We start from the raw sequence: 18,519 nt of genomic DNA, 5'->3' as shown, positions 1-18,519 counted from the left end.
GTCTGTGACAAAGGTGTCCCCACTGCTGAGGTGGCTTTATTGAATGTATCTCTATTGATACTGGGAGCACTGGAACTTAAATATAGCTATTTTATACCTCTGGGCCTTAACCTTCATAGCTCTGCACGTTCCCCCGTGACTATAAACAGGCAAAGGGATGCAGATAGAGCAATAAATAGTTGCTTTATATAGGCTAAGCCCTTTGTAAGGGCTATATAAGCCCAGCGTGGCTGCATTTTAGGGGTGATGGACCTGCTTTTATTTGAAAAGCTGTGATTTGTGCCAAGTAGAGAGTTTTTATAAAAACGGCTGCACCCTCCAGCTTTGAATCTGGATTAATCAAAGTTATCAATGAAGTTGAAAACCGGCTACAAATAACTTAGTAGCAATTCACTCTGAAATAAGAACAATTTGCTTTGATTTCAGGAGTTTTTGCAGACCTGTCTGCCTGGCAGGGACTGGCCATTATTAAATTCTACAGCGAGGCCTTTTTTTTTTTCAGTTGGCAGTGTTCGGGCTTGGAATATTGAATTTGTAATTGATCAGCTGCTTGTGCTTTCAATCCTTTGCATGTTTTCCTAAAATGGAGGTTTTTCATTCAGATTAAAACAAGGGAAGGATTTCCTGTTCCTTGATCTTGTTGTCCTACAGCTTTTAGCTGCCTGAAGGTCCCGACCTAAAGAACCCCATTCATTCATAAAAAGAATTAAAACACTTTTCTCACTTCCCAACATCTCCAAACTGATACTGAACCCAACTCAAACAGCCAAGGTTGGGTTTGGTGGAGAGACTGAATGGTCATCATGGGGTAACTCAAATCACAAGGTTGCCCTGGCTTTTACTGCCATGTTTTTCTGGGGTTTTGTTTTGTGTTGAGCTTCATGAGTTTCAAATTTCATTTTTATACAATGGTTTCTCAGTTTGTAACGTGTTTCCTTTTTCCTTGAATGCGTGCCTTTGCGTCTGTAAATGCTGAATTGCCTTATTTGCAAATATTCCAGTGTTCTAATATTTCCACATCTCTTTGTTTTTTTATCTTCTGAGCTTCCTGTACCTCCGGGCTGTTCTCAACAGATTTGATTATTTTAGTGGAGGTTTTATGAAACGTTCGGAAAGTTCAGAAGGGGATGTTGGGCGTGCAAAACTGTGTCTGTATAGCTCAATAAAATAGAGAAAACAGCACAAAACTGGTATTTCTTCAAAAAAATAAAAAAACAATCCAAGAGAATGTCTGTAAGATCAAACACAGGTTATTTAGGATTTTAATATAAATATAAATTGCACTCTTAGGCAGAAACATTTAATTTCGGTTTTGGCTTATGTTTTCTGCAAAGTTGCTTGATTTTTAGTGTTTGTAGTTTAAGTGGTACGCTCTAAAAGCAACCTTTATTCAATTTTGAAGAGCTCCTTCCAGCTTAAGCACTGGATAATTTTTTACTTCTTAATTTAGCTTTCTACTGTTTCATCTTTCTGCCGTCTCAACGTTATTAAACAGTCAAGGAAACGAGCAAAATCAACTCCTGTGTTTATTCATTAACACAAAGCAGGAGAAACTGCCTCGAACTGGGAATTGCGTGTTCGATTCAGGGCGATGAAAGAGGAAAAATAAACAGGGAACTTGGTTTGTGACTTTCTGCTCACTGGTTTTTATTTTTATCTGCAGGTATATGAAAGGTCGTTTAACGTATGAGCAGATTAACGCGGTCGTTCAAGAAATCAACAAGGCCGTGGTGGGCAAATACAAGATCCTGCATCAACCTTTGAAATCTATGAATGGAGCCGTCAGAAATCTCTACCACAGGTACCTGGAAGAAGAAACTAAGGATACAAAAGGTATTATTTTGTGATATTGGTTAGTAGCAAACTCGTAGCATTTGGATATTGCAGCACAAGTAGAAAAACACCGGGCAAAATACTGAATGACTAACGCTACCTTTTGGATATTGCAGCACAAGTAGAAAAACACTGGGCAAAATATTGAGTGACTAACGCTACCGTGTGCTTTTTGTGTTGTGGTGTGACTTGTAGCATCTTACTCTCAGAAAACACTCCTTCCAGACACTCTGGTGGAATGGTTTAACCCGTGGAAGAGTTTAAAACCATCAGAATTGAAAAAAAAAGTTAGAAAACCTGCTCTTGCTTGTTCTCAGACAGAGAATGGGGGGGTGGAATTAAATCTGTAGACTTAGCAGGGCTTTCCATCCCTGGAGGTATTTCAAAGCCAGGCAGATGTGGTGCTGAGGGACATGGTTGATGATGGTTTTTTATCAGAGTTAGGTTGATGGTTGGACTAGATGATCTTAAAGGTCCCTTCCAACCTGGACAATTCCATAATTCTATGATTTTCCTTTAACATAAGGGGAGGAGAACAGAAAAGAGATAAATTTCCAGATCAGATTCTAGGCCATAAGGAATATAAATATCTTATTACTCTACAGAAGAGTGGAGTCAGTATAAAACCCAGCCACCTCCTCTGAATAAACTCCCATAGTTTAACACCAAGGCTTATTGTTTTGACTGAAGAGTTTTCCTATAACTCATTTGGTTACTTTTTATATATTTTCACTGAAAACCTGTAGCTTTCATGTCCTGTTGTAGCAAAAACTTGTAGAGCCCCCACACTTTTTTCCAGTTTTGGAAACTTCTAGTTTGGTAAAGCGATTTATGCATGTTGGTTTTCAGGTTTTTTTAAGCTAGAATGGACACGAACCATTAAAAATTTGTTCTGGAGCTGGGAGATCTGGGTAATCAGTCATGCTGCAGTGGCTTTGTGGAAGAGACAGGGCTGTCTGATTATCTTAAGAAGTTTTCTCCTCTTCAAAGCACAGAGGGAGCGAAAACGCACCGAAATGTCATTTTTCTCAATTTAAAAGCAAGTTGTACTTGCAGGTTATTTTATTTTTTTTTCCAAAGATATGTGGCACAGCAAATCTCTAATATGAAAAAAAATCTCCTTTTTGACATTCCTTTCCTTTTGAGAACAAGTATGTAATTATTCCTGGAGGGGTGTTCTGCACGTATCCGGTTTGGTGATGTCCTCAGGATGCCCTCGTGTTTCCAAGCGCAGACGTAAAGCGGGGAGCAAAGGTTCTTCTGTCTGGCAGGGAGAGAGCTCTTCTTCTGACAACGTCTTGGCACCTGAATATTTCCCCTGGACAGAAAGCAAGGACATTCTGCCATAAGCAGAGGGTCACCTTATAACAAAATAGGACTTTTTCTTCATTCCTTTGGGTTTGTTGCCGATCAAGACACTCAATATTTGTGGTATGGTGATAACATCGCGAACTTCTAGATTCTAAATGCATCTCTTCTGTAGGGAAGGAATTCTGATGTGATGGACACACCTGGCATTCTTTTTATTTTGAGACCTGTAGGATAAACGTGTCGTGAAAGTCAGGGTTGTAAAGGACTTTGATGATGACACAAAACTGGGAGGGGTGGCTGACACACCAGAAGGCTGTGGTGCCACACAGCGAGACCTGGACAGGTTGGAGTGTTGGGCAGAGAGGAACCTGATGAACTTCAATCAAGGCAAGTGCAGGGTGCTGCACCTAAGGAGGAATAACCCCCTGCACCAGGACAGGTTGGGGGTGACCTGCTGGAGAGCAGCTCTGAGGAACAAGACCTGGGAGTCCTGGTGGACAACAGGGTGACCATGACACAGCAATGGGCCCTTGTGGCCAAGAAGGCCAATGGCATCCTGGGGAGCATGAAGAAGAGTATGACCAGCAGGTGGAAGGAGGTCATGCTGCCCCTCTGCCCTGGGGGAGGCCCCATCTGGAGCAGTGGGTCCAGTTCTGGGCTCCCCAGTTCCAGAAGGACAGGGAACTGCTGGAGAGGGGACAGCAGAGGGCTACAAAGATGCTGAGGGGCCTGGAGCATCTCTCTGCTGAGGAAAGGCTGAGGGACTTCTTGGGTCTTTTGAGTCTTTTGGAGAAGAGAAGACTGAGGGGGGATCTGATCAAGGCCTAGAAATACTTGAAGGGTGGGTGTCAGGAGGATGGGGCCAGGCTTTTTTCAGTGGTGCCCAGGGACAGGACAAGAGGAAATGGACACAAACTTGACCATAAGAAGTTCCATCTCAATATGAGGAGGAACTTCTTTTGTGTGAGGGTGGCAGAGCCCTGGCAGAGGCTGCCCAAAGAGGTGGTGGAGTCTCCTTCTCTGGAGACATTCAAACCCCACCTGGAGATGTTCCAGTGTGACCTGCTTTGGGTGGCCCTGCTTTGGCTGGGGGTTGGAGGAGATGATCTCCAGAGGTCCCTTCCAACCCCGTAGCATTCCGTGATTCTGTGATTTTATATTAAAGGACTTCAATAAAACAAAGCTAGACTGCTTCACGGGGTGGCTGCTGATTTGAGCTTGGATATTTTTTACTAGAAAAGTTTTTTTTCAGTCTAACAATGGCTCATATTAATCTGGGAGTTCTTAAAATACTTGCTTCATCAGTTTTAATTTACAATATCATTTTGCTTTAACTCTTATTGTCCTCAAGACCATAGTGAGGAGTTGGAGCCCATGACTATTGAGGAGGGAGAGACTAAACACTAGAAGGGCCCTTTCAGGCCTGGAATGTCCCTGTAGCAACTTGAGAAAGCTCTAACTCATCAGAGGTAATTTTCTGCCAGAAAGCAGTATATTTTTTTTTTGAAGTCTGAAAAATTAAGTCTATTAATTTTTTGGGGGGGAACTTGAGAGACAGTCTTTATTTTCTGGCTTGCACTGGGACGTTGGGTTAGAAAAATAGGACATTCAGTATCTGAGAGCGTGTGTGTGTGATAGATTTTTTATTTGTTTGTTTTGGTTTTGTTTGTTGTGACTAATCATCTAGAAAGTGGAGAGAAAAAGCCCTGGCAGGTTGTCAGGGGGGTTCTTATCTGGTCGGCTCGAAACGATTAAATGTCTTTACCCGTTGAGTTTTTTGGGATGAGGGTTGTGCTTGCATTGATTTGTTTGCTCAAATTTCTGCCGCCAGCGTCTCTCCTCTTAGGATTCCTACAGTTTCTCAGCCTGGGCTGATTGCCAGCTGCCCTCTTCCTCTGATTTTGAGATGAAAAATAAGACACTGCCTGGTTTATCAGGGTAACTTCCCAGCCAGAAAGGTGATTCTCTTTAATTCAGCTCCTTATTTAACTCATGGAGTTACTCTTTCCAACCTCTGGTTTCTTCCATCAACGATATCCTGCTATGAGAGTTTGTTTTTTTTCTTTTCCTAGTAGATAAACATTCCACTTCTCATCTGTATGTAAATTTGGCATTATTGCAAAGTCTGAAATTCCCATTTTGGGGAAGACCTCCAGTTTTTGATAGTTCTTGTCTCCGGAAGATTTTATTTCCCATTTAGACACCTGTGTCACCAACTCTCAAAATGGCCCAGTCTGTGGAAAAACATGGTCTCTTGTTCTTCGGCTCTTTCTCCTTGGTTAAAACACAAGGATTCTCCAATAATTTAATAGAAATTAAATTTCTATTTCTGTATCTTCTTCTGTATCTTCTTCTGTATCTTCTTCTGTATCTTCTTCTGTATCTTCTTCTGTATCTTCTTCTGTATCTTCTTCTGTATCTTCTTCTGTATCTTCTTCTGTATCTTCTTCTGTATCTTCTTCTATATCAGATTTCCATCTTATCTGAGGTGATGCTGCCTCTGTCTTACTTGAAGGATAAAAGAAGGAAGGAGAATCCTGTCCTCTTCTTTCCAAGCTAGAATTACCCCCAACCTTTTGATTTCTTATAAGTCTCCAGAACATGATACTACAGAAGAATAATGTTCTTTCCTTCTACTTACTCTTCTTAAAGATAATTGGATATTTCTTTCTTACACCTTAATTAGCGTGTTCCTGGTTTCAGGGTTGCTTTTCATTCTTATGGTTTTGTGAAAATACATGGTTAAAACCTTCTGTGGTGTTATGAGAAGTATTAAATGTACAGTTTTTTTACTAGATCTGTAATTACCTCCTATCTGAGCGGCGTGTAAAGGCTGAATATGAAATAACAGCTAGTGAAAATAGCTATAGAGTGCTTAGAATATCTCCTTCCTTCCTCGTGTCCTTCTGTATCTTCTTCTGTATCTTCTTCTGTATCTTCTTCTGTATCTTCTTCTGTATCTTCTTCTGTATCTTCTTCTGTATCTTCTTCTGTATCTTCTTCTGTATCTTCTTCTGTATCTTCTTCTATATCAGATTTCCATCTTATCTGAGGTGATGCTGCCTCTGTCTTACTTGAAGGATAAAAGAAGGAAGGAGAATCCTGTCCTCTTCTTTCCAAGCTAGAATTACCCCCAACCTTTTGATTTCTTATAAGTCTCCAGAACATGATACTACAGAAGAATAATGTTCTTTCCTTCTACTTACTCTTCTTAAAGATAATTGGATATTTCTTTCTTACACCTTAATTAGCGTGTTCCTGGTTTCAGGGTTGCTTTTCATTCTTACGGTTTTGTGAAAATACGTGGTTAAAACCTTCTGTCGTGTTATGAGAAGTATTAAATGTACAGTTTTTTTACTAGATCTGTAATTACCTCCTATCTGAGCGGCGTGTAAAGGCTGAATATGAAATAACAGCTAGTGAAAATAGCTATAGAGTGCTTAAAATATCTCCTTCCTTCCTCGTGTCTACCTGTTTGTGGAGACTGGTGATGGGTCTGGAGCACAAGTCTTGTGAGGGAGCTGGGGGTGTTCAGCCTGGAGAAAAGGAGGCTGAGGGGAGACCTTCTCGCTCTCTCCAACTCCCTGAAAGGAGGGTGTAGCCAGGGGGAACCGGTCTCATCTCTCCAAAACGGGTGATGGGACAAGAGGAAATGGCCTCAAGTTGCACCAGGGGAGATTTAGGATGGATATTGGGAAAAATGTTTACACTGAAAGGGTTGTCAAGCCTTGGAAGAGGCTGCCCAGGGAGGTGGTTGAGGCACCATCCCTGGAGGTATTTAGAAGACAGGTTGACATAGTGCTTAGTGACATGGTTTAGTGATGGGTTTTGTCAACATTAGGTTGATGGTTGGACTTGGTGATCTGAAAGGTCCCTGCCAACCTCAACAATTCTATGATTCTCTTACTTGTCTTCTGTTGGAGGCATTTGAAACGCTTTAACTCCAGTGAAGGCCTTAGTTTCTTGCAAGGGCTTGATAATGAGAATTTCCTTTTAGAAGTAGTTAATTAACAAGAAGAAGTGATGGGCTCCCAGCTCGGATGCAACAGCTGGAGCTCACTGAATGGGGCTTGTGGACGATGCAGGATGGTTGAACTTCATGAGAAGGTTGGCAGTTCTTCTTTCTGGTGACAAATTTAGGAAATAGGACGAAGATTCTGAGATGGTGCAATTTGTATTATTTTTTTTTATCACTGTGAGGTTCCGAAGAGGTTGTCTCTTTACTTTTGAAATGTTGAGTGTATCCTACACCGTAACGGCCAAGTCATTCTTCGTTTTCCAGGTCAATTTTTTATCGTGGAGGCCGATATCAAAGAGTTCACTCAACTGAAAATGGATAAGCGCTTCCATAGTATCCTCAATATCCTGCGCCACTGCCAGAGAGTGAGAGAAATTCGGGGCTCAAGACTTGTCCGCTACGTCATCTGCTAACGAGCTTTCCACGTTCTTCTCACCCAAGATGGAGAAGGTTGGAAGCATTTGGAGCTGCAGAGACATTTTGTTGTCCTCAAAGAGATTCTACGTGTGGACGTTCCTATCCCACTTTCTTAATTTCTAGAAGGCAGTAGTGAGGACTAAGTGTTTTTTTCAGATGTCTCTCCAAAATTAGGAGTGGCAATATCAAATGGCCTGGAAGGATTTGGAGTTTTGTTTTGAAAACTTGAGAGGAACTACTATCTTTTGGTAAATTACAAATGCAAACCAAGCTCTGGGATTGGCACACCTGTGGTCACAGGCGGTTTTAATCACATTTTGGGGTCAGCACTTGAAAATTAATAATGTTCCTTTTGTGTTTATGAGTTGGAGGCTGTGTTTAAGACTCTGGAGCTACTCAAAGGAAACATTTGAGTGCTGTTTTTTTTTCTAATCCCTCAAACCAATTTCCAGATTTCCTTTTCTTCTTTTATTTTGTTTTCTTCTTATCCTAATTGTATGTTTTGGAGTTTCATGCATCGTTTGAACAGGAAGATCCGAGGTGGTTTAAACATTTCCAGACTGATGGTGATGGGTGGTTCTGTTAGCCATATGGTTTTCATACTTCATCATCCCACCCATTTTTTATCCATTAGAATGAAACTGGGGAGCAGTGTGGGGGTTTTAAGTGAAAATGTTGACTTTTGTGTTGAAAATACAGGTCGTAGTCGTCACGGGTTTTATTCTAGAAGGTTGCTTTCAACCTAGAAGGTTGAATATAGAAGGTTGCTTGTGTAGTAAGTTCCAGAATAGAATTATCATGATAAATATCCACTCTGCAAGCAATCAAAACTGTTTTGATAAGAAAAGCAGTCATCTTTCTCTTCCATGAACCTGTATCTGATTGTGTCCTAACAACTAATCTAAAATACTTCCTCGTCGGTGTTAAAATGACAATTTAATGAGCAAAAAGCCCTGAATGAACTTTGAACTTTCTCAATAAAGAGATCCCGGTGAGTGCTGTGTAATCCTAGATTCCCTCTTTTTTTATGTTTGGGAGGTGGTTGATTTTTTTATTTGATTTTTTTCTTGGTCTTTTGCTCTGGGACGTTGAAATCCGAGCTGAAATCTCGACTCGGCGTCGCTTCCGAATAGATTTTGACACACAACATAGGAGGATGTGCAAAATCAGTTTCCATAGGTGTCAGTTGAGTCCATCTGGGATTTTTTTGCAAAGCTTCTTTTATACATTAAATAAAGAGTAGAGGTTTGGGATCATCGAGTCCTTTTTTGATTGGTTTTGGGGTTTTTTTGCCCAACTTCCTGTACTCTGAAGAGCCTTTCAAGATTCAGGCCTTGCAGCCTTCCATTTAATAAAAAGAAATCTCTCCATTTGCACTGTTTTGCCTTTTATTTCATCTTTGCTTTTAACATTTCCAGGTGACTTGTTCCAGACAGTCCAGCAGCCTTAAATTCTGTTTTCTTCTGCTCTCCTCTGACCATCTGACTCCTCAGCTCTCCAGCCTGCACCAGTAGATCCCGTTGCGTCGGTGAAACTCGAGGGAGGTTGGTCTGTTGGCTGTTGGGGCTATTTTAGTCTTTCTAGCACGTTGACTCCTTTCCCCCTCCTTTCCCCCTCCTTTCCCCCTCTTTGCAGTTTTCTCTCTGATTATATGCTTTTAAGTTTATAAGTGTGGGGAAGAACCAAAAGGGCCTCAAACTCACCCCAAAGAACCATGTCCAAGCGAACGCTTTGCTGTAAGGAGAGGTCTGAGTATCAAAAACCAAACTTATTGATGGGCAAATGAGATTTAAGACAGGTATCTAATAATATTCTAAGGAAAGTAAGATGAGAGACTCTTAGTGACTGTTTAAAAAGTGCTGTTCTCTAAATGTCTGATTCCTCACAGTTCAAATTAGCAGGACTTTGGATGGTGAAAGCCCAGGGACAGGAAACGTGGCCACTCTGTGGGACCTCGTATTAAAACCTGTTAATATACACCATAACCTTGTTTTTGGCTATTAGTGAAAATCTGATAGTTTTGTCAAAAGTTGTTTAATTTTCTCTTCAGGTATCATCACTGTGGTCCTTTTTTTATTACTTTTTTTTTTATTATTCTTCTGTTGGTCTGGTTAAGGCTTGGTTGCTGCATGAATATTTAATTTATTTTTTTTGCCCTGCCTGTAATTCCTTTTAATGTTTTGTTGTGGGGATTGGAGTTGGTGATTAATTAGATGTCGGTTAACAGCTTTCAGTCTCTTACTGTGGAGTTTTTAATTTTCTAAACTATTTTCCCTGGGGCAGATTCTCACAAATGCGCTCGTTATTTTAATCCCTTGTCCTAATGTTGTGTTTTCTTTCTTTTTCCTTCTCACAAAGTCTCTCCGTGGATTTGGTGTCCTAATGTTGTGTTTTCTTTCTTTTTCCCCGTGGATTGTGGTCACTTATTGTACCTTTCCACCCTTTCCTCCTGGATGAAAGTTCACTCTGAGCTGGAAAAATCTTAATTCCCTGATGTTTCAGGTGCTCAGCGAGTTCCTTTGGCCTCTTTTGAATGAGTTTTTGGTGTTTCCAAAGAGTTTTGGGGGATAAAATGTTCATCTTCAAGAGTTGCCTCAAAAGATAACGATCTTCTGCTGGATGTTTACTTATTTTCTCTCTCTGGGTAGAGCTCCCAGTATCTTTCATCACCCTAAAATTGGCAACAGCTCTAAATATCAGTGGTTTTGACGCTCCTGCCAGATTATTTAATGAAATATTCCTCCAAAAGACAGCTAAATTGTGGCTTTCCAGTGCTAACTTGCGCTCTTCCTGACGTCAGCTTCTCTCCTCTGCCATTTCAGCTTCTGAAAACAAGGAAATAAAACTGAGGGTAACACAAATTTAATTACCTGCTGGACGAGAAAGAGGAATCATGTTCTTCCTGATCTGTTCTCTTCAGGACAGGACTTGCCTTCGCACCCGTTTCTTCTCTCCCCCCTGGGACGTAGCGGGAGCCGTAAGGGATGGAAGAAGTGGGTGATGAATATGGATTTGGTGAGAAAAGTTGCCTCCTGGGGCTGGTCTGGAGAAAATTTGGAACTTAATGTTTGTGACAATCTGATACGACGCAGGAAACGTTCTTGGGCAAGAAATATCTGCTGAATTTGGCCTCAATGGTCAGAAATCAAACTGAATCCTAACGCCTGCTGCGGGGGTTTGGAGGAGGAGGGGAAAGATGCTGTTTGACAGTTAAGAATAAAAAGCAAAGTGTCACAAACCTGGCAGAAACAGGACTAGAATTTGATCTTTAAGGTCTCTTCCAACCCCAACAATTCTACAAAGAACACCAGGGACCTGTGGGGTCTTCAGGGGAGTTGGGTTCATGCCTGTAGGGAACCCACTCGCGCACCTAAAAACTTGAGACAGAGCAAAGCTGCTTTTAAAAATGCTCTTTGTTCCTGTTGCTTTGCTGGTTTGTTGGTTTAAAAAAACACATCTATTCTTTTTGCTTTATTCTCCTTAACTCCTCTTTTGAAGAGGCACTGATGGAAATAATTATCCGTTGAAATGGGTGCTCAAAGCACTCGGTGAGTGTTTGGTCGGGCGTTTAAGCCGCCTGTTATTTCGGGAGGCAGCGATTTCCATCTGTGAGAGCACATGTTCCCTTTCACCCTGCCCACCAGGAGGAAGAGGAAAAATGAGCTTTTGGTGTCATTCATGCCAGAGCTTCATTTACAGGGAGTTAATTCTCAACAAAGCTGGTAAATAAGCGCTGGATAAAGAATATAATCACCAGCGAGGACTTGGATGGGTTTTTTGTTGTTTTATCTTTTTTGTTGGTTTGGTTTTTTTCTTTTTTACTTTTTTGTTTGCCTTTCTTGTTTTTCTTATTCGTATCTTTTCTTGTTTTTCTTTTCTCCTTTTCCCCTGACCCTTTTCCTCCCCTTTTCCCCACCTTTCTGTTCCTCCCATCCCTCTTTCCCTCCTTTCCCCCTCCTTTCCCCCTCTTTGCAGTTTTCTCTCTGATTATATGCTTTTAAGTTTATAAGTGTGGGGAAGAACCAAAAGGGCCTCAAACTCACCCCAAAGAACCATGTCCAAGTGAACGCTTTGCTGTAAGGAGAGGTCTGAGTATCAAAAACCAAACTTATTGATGAGCAAATGAGATTTAAGACAGGTATCTAATATTATTATAAGGAAAGTAAGATGAGAGACTCTTAGTGACTGTTTAAAAAGTGCTGTTCTCTAAATGTCTGATTCCTCACAGTTCAAATTAGCAGGACTTTGGATGGTGAAAGCCCAGGGACAGGAAACGTGGCCACTCTGTGGGACCTCGTATTAAAACCTGTTAATATACACCATAACCTTGTTTTTGGCTATTAGTGAAAATCTGATAGTTTTGTCAAAAGTTGTTTAATTTTCTCTTCAGGTATCATCACTATGGTCCTTTTTTTATTACTTTTTTTTTTATTATTCTTCTGTTGGTCTGGTTAAGGCTCGGTTGCTGCAGGAATATTTAAAATATAGGTTTTTTTCCCTGCCTGTAATTCCTTTTAATGTTTTGTTGTGGGGATTGGAGTTGGTGATTAATTAGATGTCGGTTAACAGCTTTCAGTCTCTTACTGTGGAGTTTTTAATTTTCTAAACTATTTTCCCTGGGGCAGATTCTCACAAATGCGCTCGTTATTTTAATCCCTTGTCCTAATGTTGTGTTTTCTTTCTTTTTCCTTCTCACAAAGTCTCTCCGTGGATTTGGGGTCACTTATTGTACCTTTCCACCCTTTCCTCCTGGATGAAAGTTCACTCTGAGCTGGAAAAATCTTAATTCCCTGATGTTTCAGGTGCTCAGCGAGTTCCTTTGGCCTCTTTTGAATGAGTTTTTGGTGTTTCCAAAGAGTTTTGGGGGATAAAATGTTCATCTTCAAGAGTTGCCTCAAAAGATAACGATCTTCTGCTGGATGTTTACTTATTTTCTCTCTCTGGGTAGAGCTCCCAGTATCTTTCATCACCCTAAAATTGGCAACAGCTCTAAATATCAGTGGTTTTGACGCTCCTGCCAGATTATTTAATGAAATATTCCTCCAAAAGACAGCTAAATTGTGGCTTTCCAGTGCTAACTTGCGCTCTTCCTGACGTCAGCTTCTCTCCTCTGCCATTTCAGCTTCTGAAAACAAGGAAATAAAACTGAGGGTAACATAAATTTAATTACCTGATGGACAAGAAAGAGGAATCATGTTCTTCCTGATCTGTTCTCTTCAGGACAGGACTTGCCTTCGCACCCGTTTCTTCTCTCCCCCCTGGGACGTAGCGGGAGCCGTAAGGGATGGAAGAAGTGGGTGATGAATATGGATTTGGTGAGAAAAGTTGCCTCCTGGGGCTGGTCTGGAGAAAATTTGGAACTTAATGTTTGTGACAATCTGATACGACGCAGGAAACGTTCTTGGGCAAGAAATATCTGCTGAATTTGGCCTCAATGGTCAGAAATCAAACTGAATCCTAACGCCTGCTGCGGGGGTTTGGAGGAGGAGGGGAAAGATGCTGTTTGACAGTTAAGAATAAAAAGCAAAGTGTCACAAACCTGGCAGAAACAGGACTAGAATTTGATCTTTAAGGTCTCTTCCAACCCCAACAATTCTACAAAGAACACCAGGGACCTGTGGGGTCTTCAGGGGAGTTGGGTTCATGCCTGTAGGGAACCCACTCGCGCACCTAAAAACTTGAGACAGAGCAAAGCTGCTTTTAAAAATGCTCTTTGTTCCTGTTGCTTTGCTGGTTTGTTGGTTTAAAAAAACACATCTATTCTTTTTGCTTTATTCTCCTTAACTCCTCTTTTGAAGAGGCACTGATGGAAATAATTATCCGTTGAAATGGGTGCTCAAAGCACTCGGTGAGTGTTTGGTCGGGCGTTTAAGCCGCCTGTTATTTCGGGAGGCAGCGATTTCCATCTGTGAGAGCACATGTTGCCTTTCACCCTGCCCACCAGGAGGAAGAAGAAAAATGAGCTTTTGGTGTCATTCATGCCAGAGCTTCATTTACAGGGAGTTAATTCTCAACAAAGCTGGTAAATAAGCGCTGGATAAAGAATATAATCACCAGCGAGGACTTGAGAGTTGAGAAAGGTGTCTCTCCCATTTGTGGTTTTATCAAGCCACCCTCCGAATTGTTCTCTTAATTTAAAAGAATTTTAAAAACTGGGCTCTAGGATGATGCTCCTGGTCAACGTGGAAAAGCAGGAAAGCTTGATTTAATCTGGTTTTAATCCAGTTTTGCCTTCATAGGGTTGGTTTTTTTCCCCTTGGGTGCTTGATCTTTCCTGGACGAGACCCCTTGAGACACGTTGACCTCTTGGAACCCGTGTGGGTGATAACCAGGAGAATATACATTTAAGCAGCTACAAACCTTAATATCCTTGTAATTAGTCTTACTGTTTTCCTCGGTAAAATATAAAAGCTAAATGGTGCTTTCTTATTAAAAAGTTGATTTTTATTTTTTTTTTAATCTAACTTGGGTCACGCAGAATTTCCTGGGAATGCAATTAAAATGCAGAAAAACTTGTTTAAATGAAACTGCTTTAAACATGTGGGTATTTACCTATAGGAACAAGTTTATTCCTATAGATGTTGCTCTCAAAGCTGAATAAAACCGAGTGTTTTGGAAAGCTCAATCAACACCAATTAAGTGTGTGTTGGTGCTTTGATGGCTCAGGTCGTAGCCTCCCCTTCCTCTTATTGAGAATTGGTTTTCCCATTTTCTTGATTCTCAAAATAAACGAGCGGGATATCGGAGCGGTGAATAGCAAGGTGATGGCTTTAATTTATTATTATTATTAATAATAATTAATAACTAATCATTAATAATTTAGCTGTGGCTCAGCAAATCAGATGGACCTTTGGGAAGGCACTGAGGTTGTTTTTCTCTGCAGCCTTCCTTCTCGAAGCAGAAAAATGATGCCTTCAGAGCAGGGAGGAGACCAGTATCTTGCTGTTGGGTGGTTCATCAGGAGGACACGGCCATGAGTAAGCAGGAATCGATTTGTGTGGCTATTGCAAAGTGAGCCAATAAAGATATATTTTAAAAAAAAGGGTTTATCAAATGGGAATTCTTTGTTAGGTTGACTGACTGCTTTCCCTTTTTACTGATTTACAGGTGGAGACCTGGCTTGGACCCTTTGTGAGGTCCTAGTTGGATGTTAGGACAAATGGAAGAGAAGGTGGAAGTGAGGACGTCTAAAAAGGTTCGATGTAGGGGAAAAGGAAGGAATTTGGGTTATTTAATGTAGAAAGAGCTGGTTTAAGGAGAGACAAAATTGTGTTTGGAGCAGCTGTTGTGGGAATAGGTCATAGAAACGTCCAGGTTGGAAGGGACCTTTCAGATCATTGAGTCCAATCATCAACCTAACACTGATGAAACACTAAAAGATGTCACTAAGCACTAGGTCAACCTGGCTTTTAAATCCCTCCAGGGATGGGGACTCCACCACTTCCCTGGGCAGCCCATTCCAAGGCTGGACGACCCTTTCCGTGAAGAAGTTCTTCCTCATGTTCATCCTAAACCTCCCCTGGTGCAACTTGATGCCGTTTCCTCTTGTCCTAGATCTTCTGGGGTGGGAAGAAGGACAAGTACAACCAACTGAAGCCACTCCTGGGGATTTCCAACTGGTATTTGTGGAGCTCCAGAACCTTGCAGTGAAGTTGTGGGACCTTAACGATGGGTTTGAGCTTCATGGAGCTTGAGGAACACGGGAAGGTGCTACGGAGAGATGATGCCCAACCACTGGAAGCTCTTGGTCACCATCTGGGTTGCATCAAGCCTCGAAGATCCATCCTCTCATTCCTGCAATTTCAAAATTGCCCATTCAGGTTAATTCTTCCTCAAATGGGCTCATTCCTCCCTTGTAGTGGCAACAAATCCCGGGACACCCTGCCCTTCCCTCTGGGAGATCTGAGGAATAACTGCAAAGGGAGAAGACGACCCGTTAACCTTTACCGTCTGTCTCTTCTCTGCATCATCCAGTTGGTGTTTGTCTTGACGGCAGTAATTACTCAGAAGTATGTAATTGCAAGACAAATGTTTAATTAGGAGCGGGTTTAGCGCTAGTCTCTTGTCTGCTTCCATCTGGAAAGAGTGTGGTTGTGTCGGGCGTCTCGGCAGCCTGGATCCAAGGTCTGAGGGTCTGATTCTGCACCTTTGCAGGAAAAAAAAAGAAGTAAGGAAATAAAATATTAATAGGACTCTTAATTTCCTGCTGCTGCCATGTGAGCTGCTAATTTCTAAATAATGCTTTGCCCCAAATCCACACCTCCTGATGGCACCTGCTGCGGAGAAACCAGCTTCCCCTTCCAATGAATCCATAATTTGGGATGGTGTCTTCTGCCCCAGCAGAGCTCCAGGTGCCTTGTAAGGAAAACTGCTTTTCTGGATGATGCAGTTATTTGCCTCCAGGTGAGCTTAAATGAAAATTACATTTTTCTAGCACTTTAGTAACGCTCAGTAATGTGTTCCTGCAATATCTTAGAAATCAGCAGGTTATTAGAACCCAAAAAAAACCCCTTACACAGGGTGCAAAGAGTCCTCCTTTAAGCCTGTCTGAATAAATTGGCGAAGGAGGCCCCGTTCCGTGGCTGCACAAGGAATTTATCCTGAATAATATTCCTCCTTTCCTGGTTTTTGGGTGTCTGGGGAAGAGCCCCCTCCCTGCCTAACGACGACTGCAGCCACTGAATGATTTAAAGATGTTTTTTCCCTCTGGGAAATCCCACTGATCTTAATAGTTTTGGGGTTTTTTTTTTAATTAAGTAACGAGCTGGAAATATGTTGATTTTTTTCTTTGTGTGTGTTTATTTGCAGCAGCTTTTTCTTCTGGTTGTGGCTGGGTTGATGAAGGAGAGAGAGGCTGAGGATTGCTCCCTGCTGGGAAACAGCCCCAGGACCACACACGTGAGCTGCACCCAGGAGGGTATAATATATAGGACTATATATATATAGATATATATATATATATTTATATGTTTGAGCACCTGGGGAAACGCTGACCCTACACTATGGGGTCTCATCAGGGGGTTCAACCTGAACTCGGTGCTGGAGCTCTCCAGGCTCTTCGCTTCTCCCCTCCCAGCAACGAGGAATTTTGGAAATTGCTGGAGTTTCCACATTTCTTTCCCCTGTTCTTAATGAAGTGGATAATTAGGCAGAACGGCAGCGATTTCATTGATTCTTTAAAGCCCTATGAATATAAAAATTGGCCCATTTTTCCCCAGCTATAAACTCCCCCCCCCCACACTACTCAGCAGCAGAACGCGGTGCTTTGGGCCTGGGGCTGGGAGATGCCATGGCAACATCTCCGACAAGGAGCTGGCTGGGTATGAATGTATATGCAGGCGTTAATTAAAATTTAACGAGCCTCCGATGCGGAGAGCGAGACGAGCCCGTGGAGGCGGGACCCGGGGTTTATTAATAAAGTATAAGAGCATCATCGAATCATCTAGGTTGGAAGGGACCTTCAAAGATCATCTAGTCCAACCGTCGAAGGGATGTCTTTGTGCTGGTGGGTACCTAGGGATGGGCTGGCTCCAGGGTTCCTCCATCTCTGTTGGACACTGGGGACCTCCTGTCCCTCCTTCCTGGAGGGGGGTTTAGAGGTTTTGAGATACTTTGGCTGCTCCATCACCCGCAGCGACGTGTTTGTGGGGCTTCCTCCTGCTTTGGGACGGGCTGAGCTCTCTGTCAAGCACCTGGATGAGATTCTTAGTGTTTCCCACCCCCGAATTGTCCCAAATGACTTGAAGTTATTAATGTTTTTGCGCTGTCGACGCGAACCAGGAGGGGATCTCTTGTGATTACGTCTTAATGTCTGGTTCCTAAGCATGGATTAATATTATTATCCCTATTGTGTGAGTGGAAAATGAATCCTCAGAGCCTTCAAGTACTTCCCGAGGCCACACCAGGAGCTGTAGGTGGAGATCACACTGCAAAACACTTGGCTTCCTTCCTGGCCACCACCTCCCCACGCTCCCCCGAGCTCTGGCCTTGCAAATCCCTTTCCTAGGGATGCTTCTTGCTGGTTGACTTGCCAAGCTCCACGTTAGACCCACTCGCCTTCACCTTTGCCCCTTCAACTTGGGAAGTCCAGATCTTTCTGCCTTAACAGAAAGAAACCTCTCCCAATATCCAGCTTAAATCCAGCTGAGAAAATCTTCTCCTTGTGCCTCACCTTGGGGACTGCTTGGGGGATCTGGCCCCATGTTCCATCTTCTTCTCTAAGCCCTTCCCGTTCTTCCCTGTCATGGCATCTCCTTTGCTGGGGCTACTGTTGCCAAAAACTGGCAGAAATCTGCCTTCTACCTTTGTTCCATGGGTTTGGTGACACCATTAGTTCACCTTTGCCCCTTCAACTTGGGAAGTCCGGATCTTTCCGCCGTAGCAGAAAGAAACCTCTCCCAATATCCAGCTTAAATCCAGCTGAGAAAATCTTCTCCTTGTGCCTCACCTTGGGGACTGCTTGGGGGATCTGGCCCCATGTTCCATCTTCTTCTCTAAGCCCTTCCCGTTCTTCCCTGTCATGGCATCTCCTTTGCTGGGGCTACTGTTGCCAAAAACTGGCAGAAATCTGCCTTCTACCTTTGTTCCATGGGTTTGGTGACACCATTAGTAAAGAGGGGAGATGGAGATGAGATGTGGGGAAGAACTTCTTTGCTGGGAGGGTGGTGAGAGCCTGGCCCAGGTTGCCCAGAGAAGCTGGGGCTGCCCCATCCCTGGAGGGATGTAGGAGGCTGAAATGGTGGCTCCTTCTCTGCACCCACATCTGGGGGACAATGTCTAGAAGGGGACACCGGTGGTGACGGTGGCACTGGATGCAGGGAACTTCCTTGGAAAGGTGCTTCAGGGATGGTGGATCATCATTTACTCCATAATTTTCTCCATTCAGGTGTGGCTCAAGGGAATCCCCAATGACCAGAACGATGGTGCTTAGAAGTTTCCAC

At 42.6% G+C, this 18,519-nt stretch overlaps 1 protein-coding gene across 1 annotated transcript in view; it reads left to right on the top strand.

Annotated features, from left to right (window-relative positions):
- SKA1 (spindle and kinetochore associated complex subunit 1) overlaps positions 1–8,585 on the top strand; it is a 30,493-nt gene extending 21,908 nt beyond the window's left edge. The window contains exon 6 of the mRNA XM_014960794.1: positions 7,427–8,585. Coding sequence (XP_014816280.1) covers positions 7,427–7,575 — 149 coding nt within the window. The 3' untranslated portion in view covers positions 7,576–8,585. The remainder of the gene's footprint in view (positions 1–7,426) is intronic.
- Positions 8,586–18,519: the final 9,934 nt, after the last annotated feature.

Source organism: Calidris pugnax, unplaced genomic scaffold (assembly GCF_001431845.1).
Source record: "Calidris pugnax isolate Ruff unplaced genomic scaffold, ASM143184v1 scaffold150, whole genome shotgun sequence".
Taxonomy (NCBI): Eukaryota; Metazoa; Chordata; class Aves; order Charadriiformes; family Scolopacidae; genus Calidris; species Calidris pugnax.
Note: the sequence above shows the minus strand (reverse complement) of the source record. Positions and strands in the feature narration are given on the sequence as shown.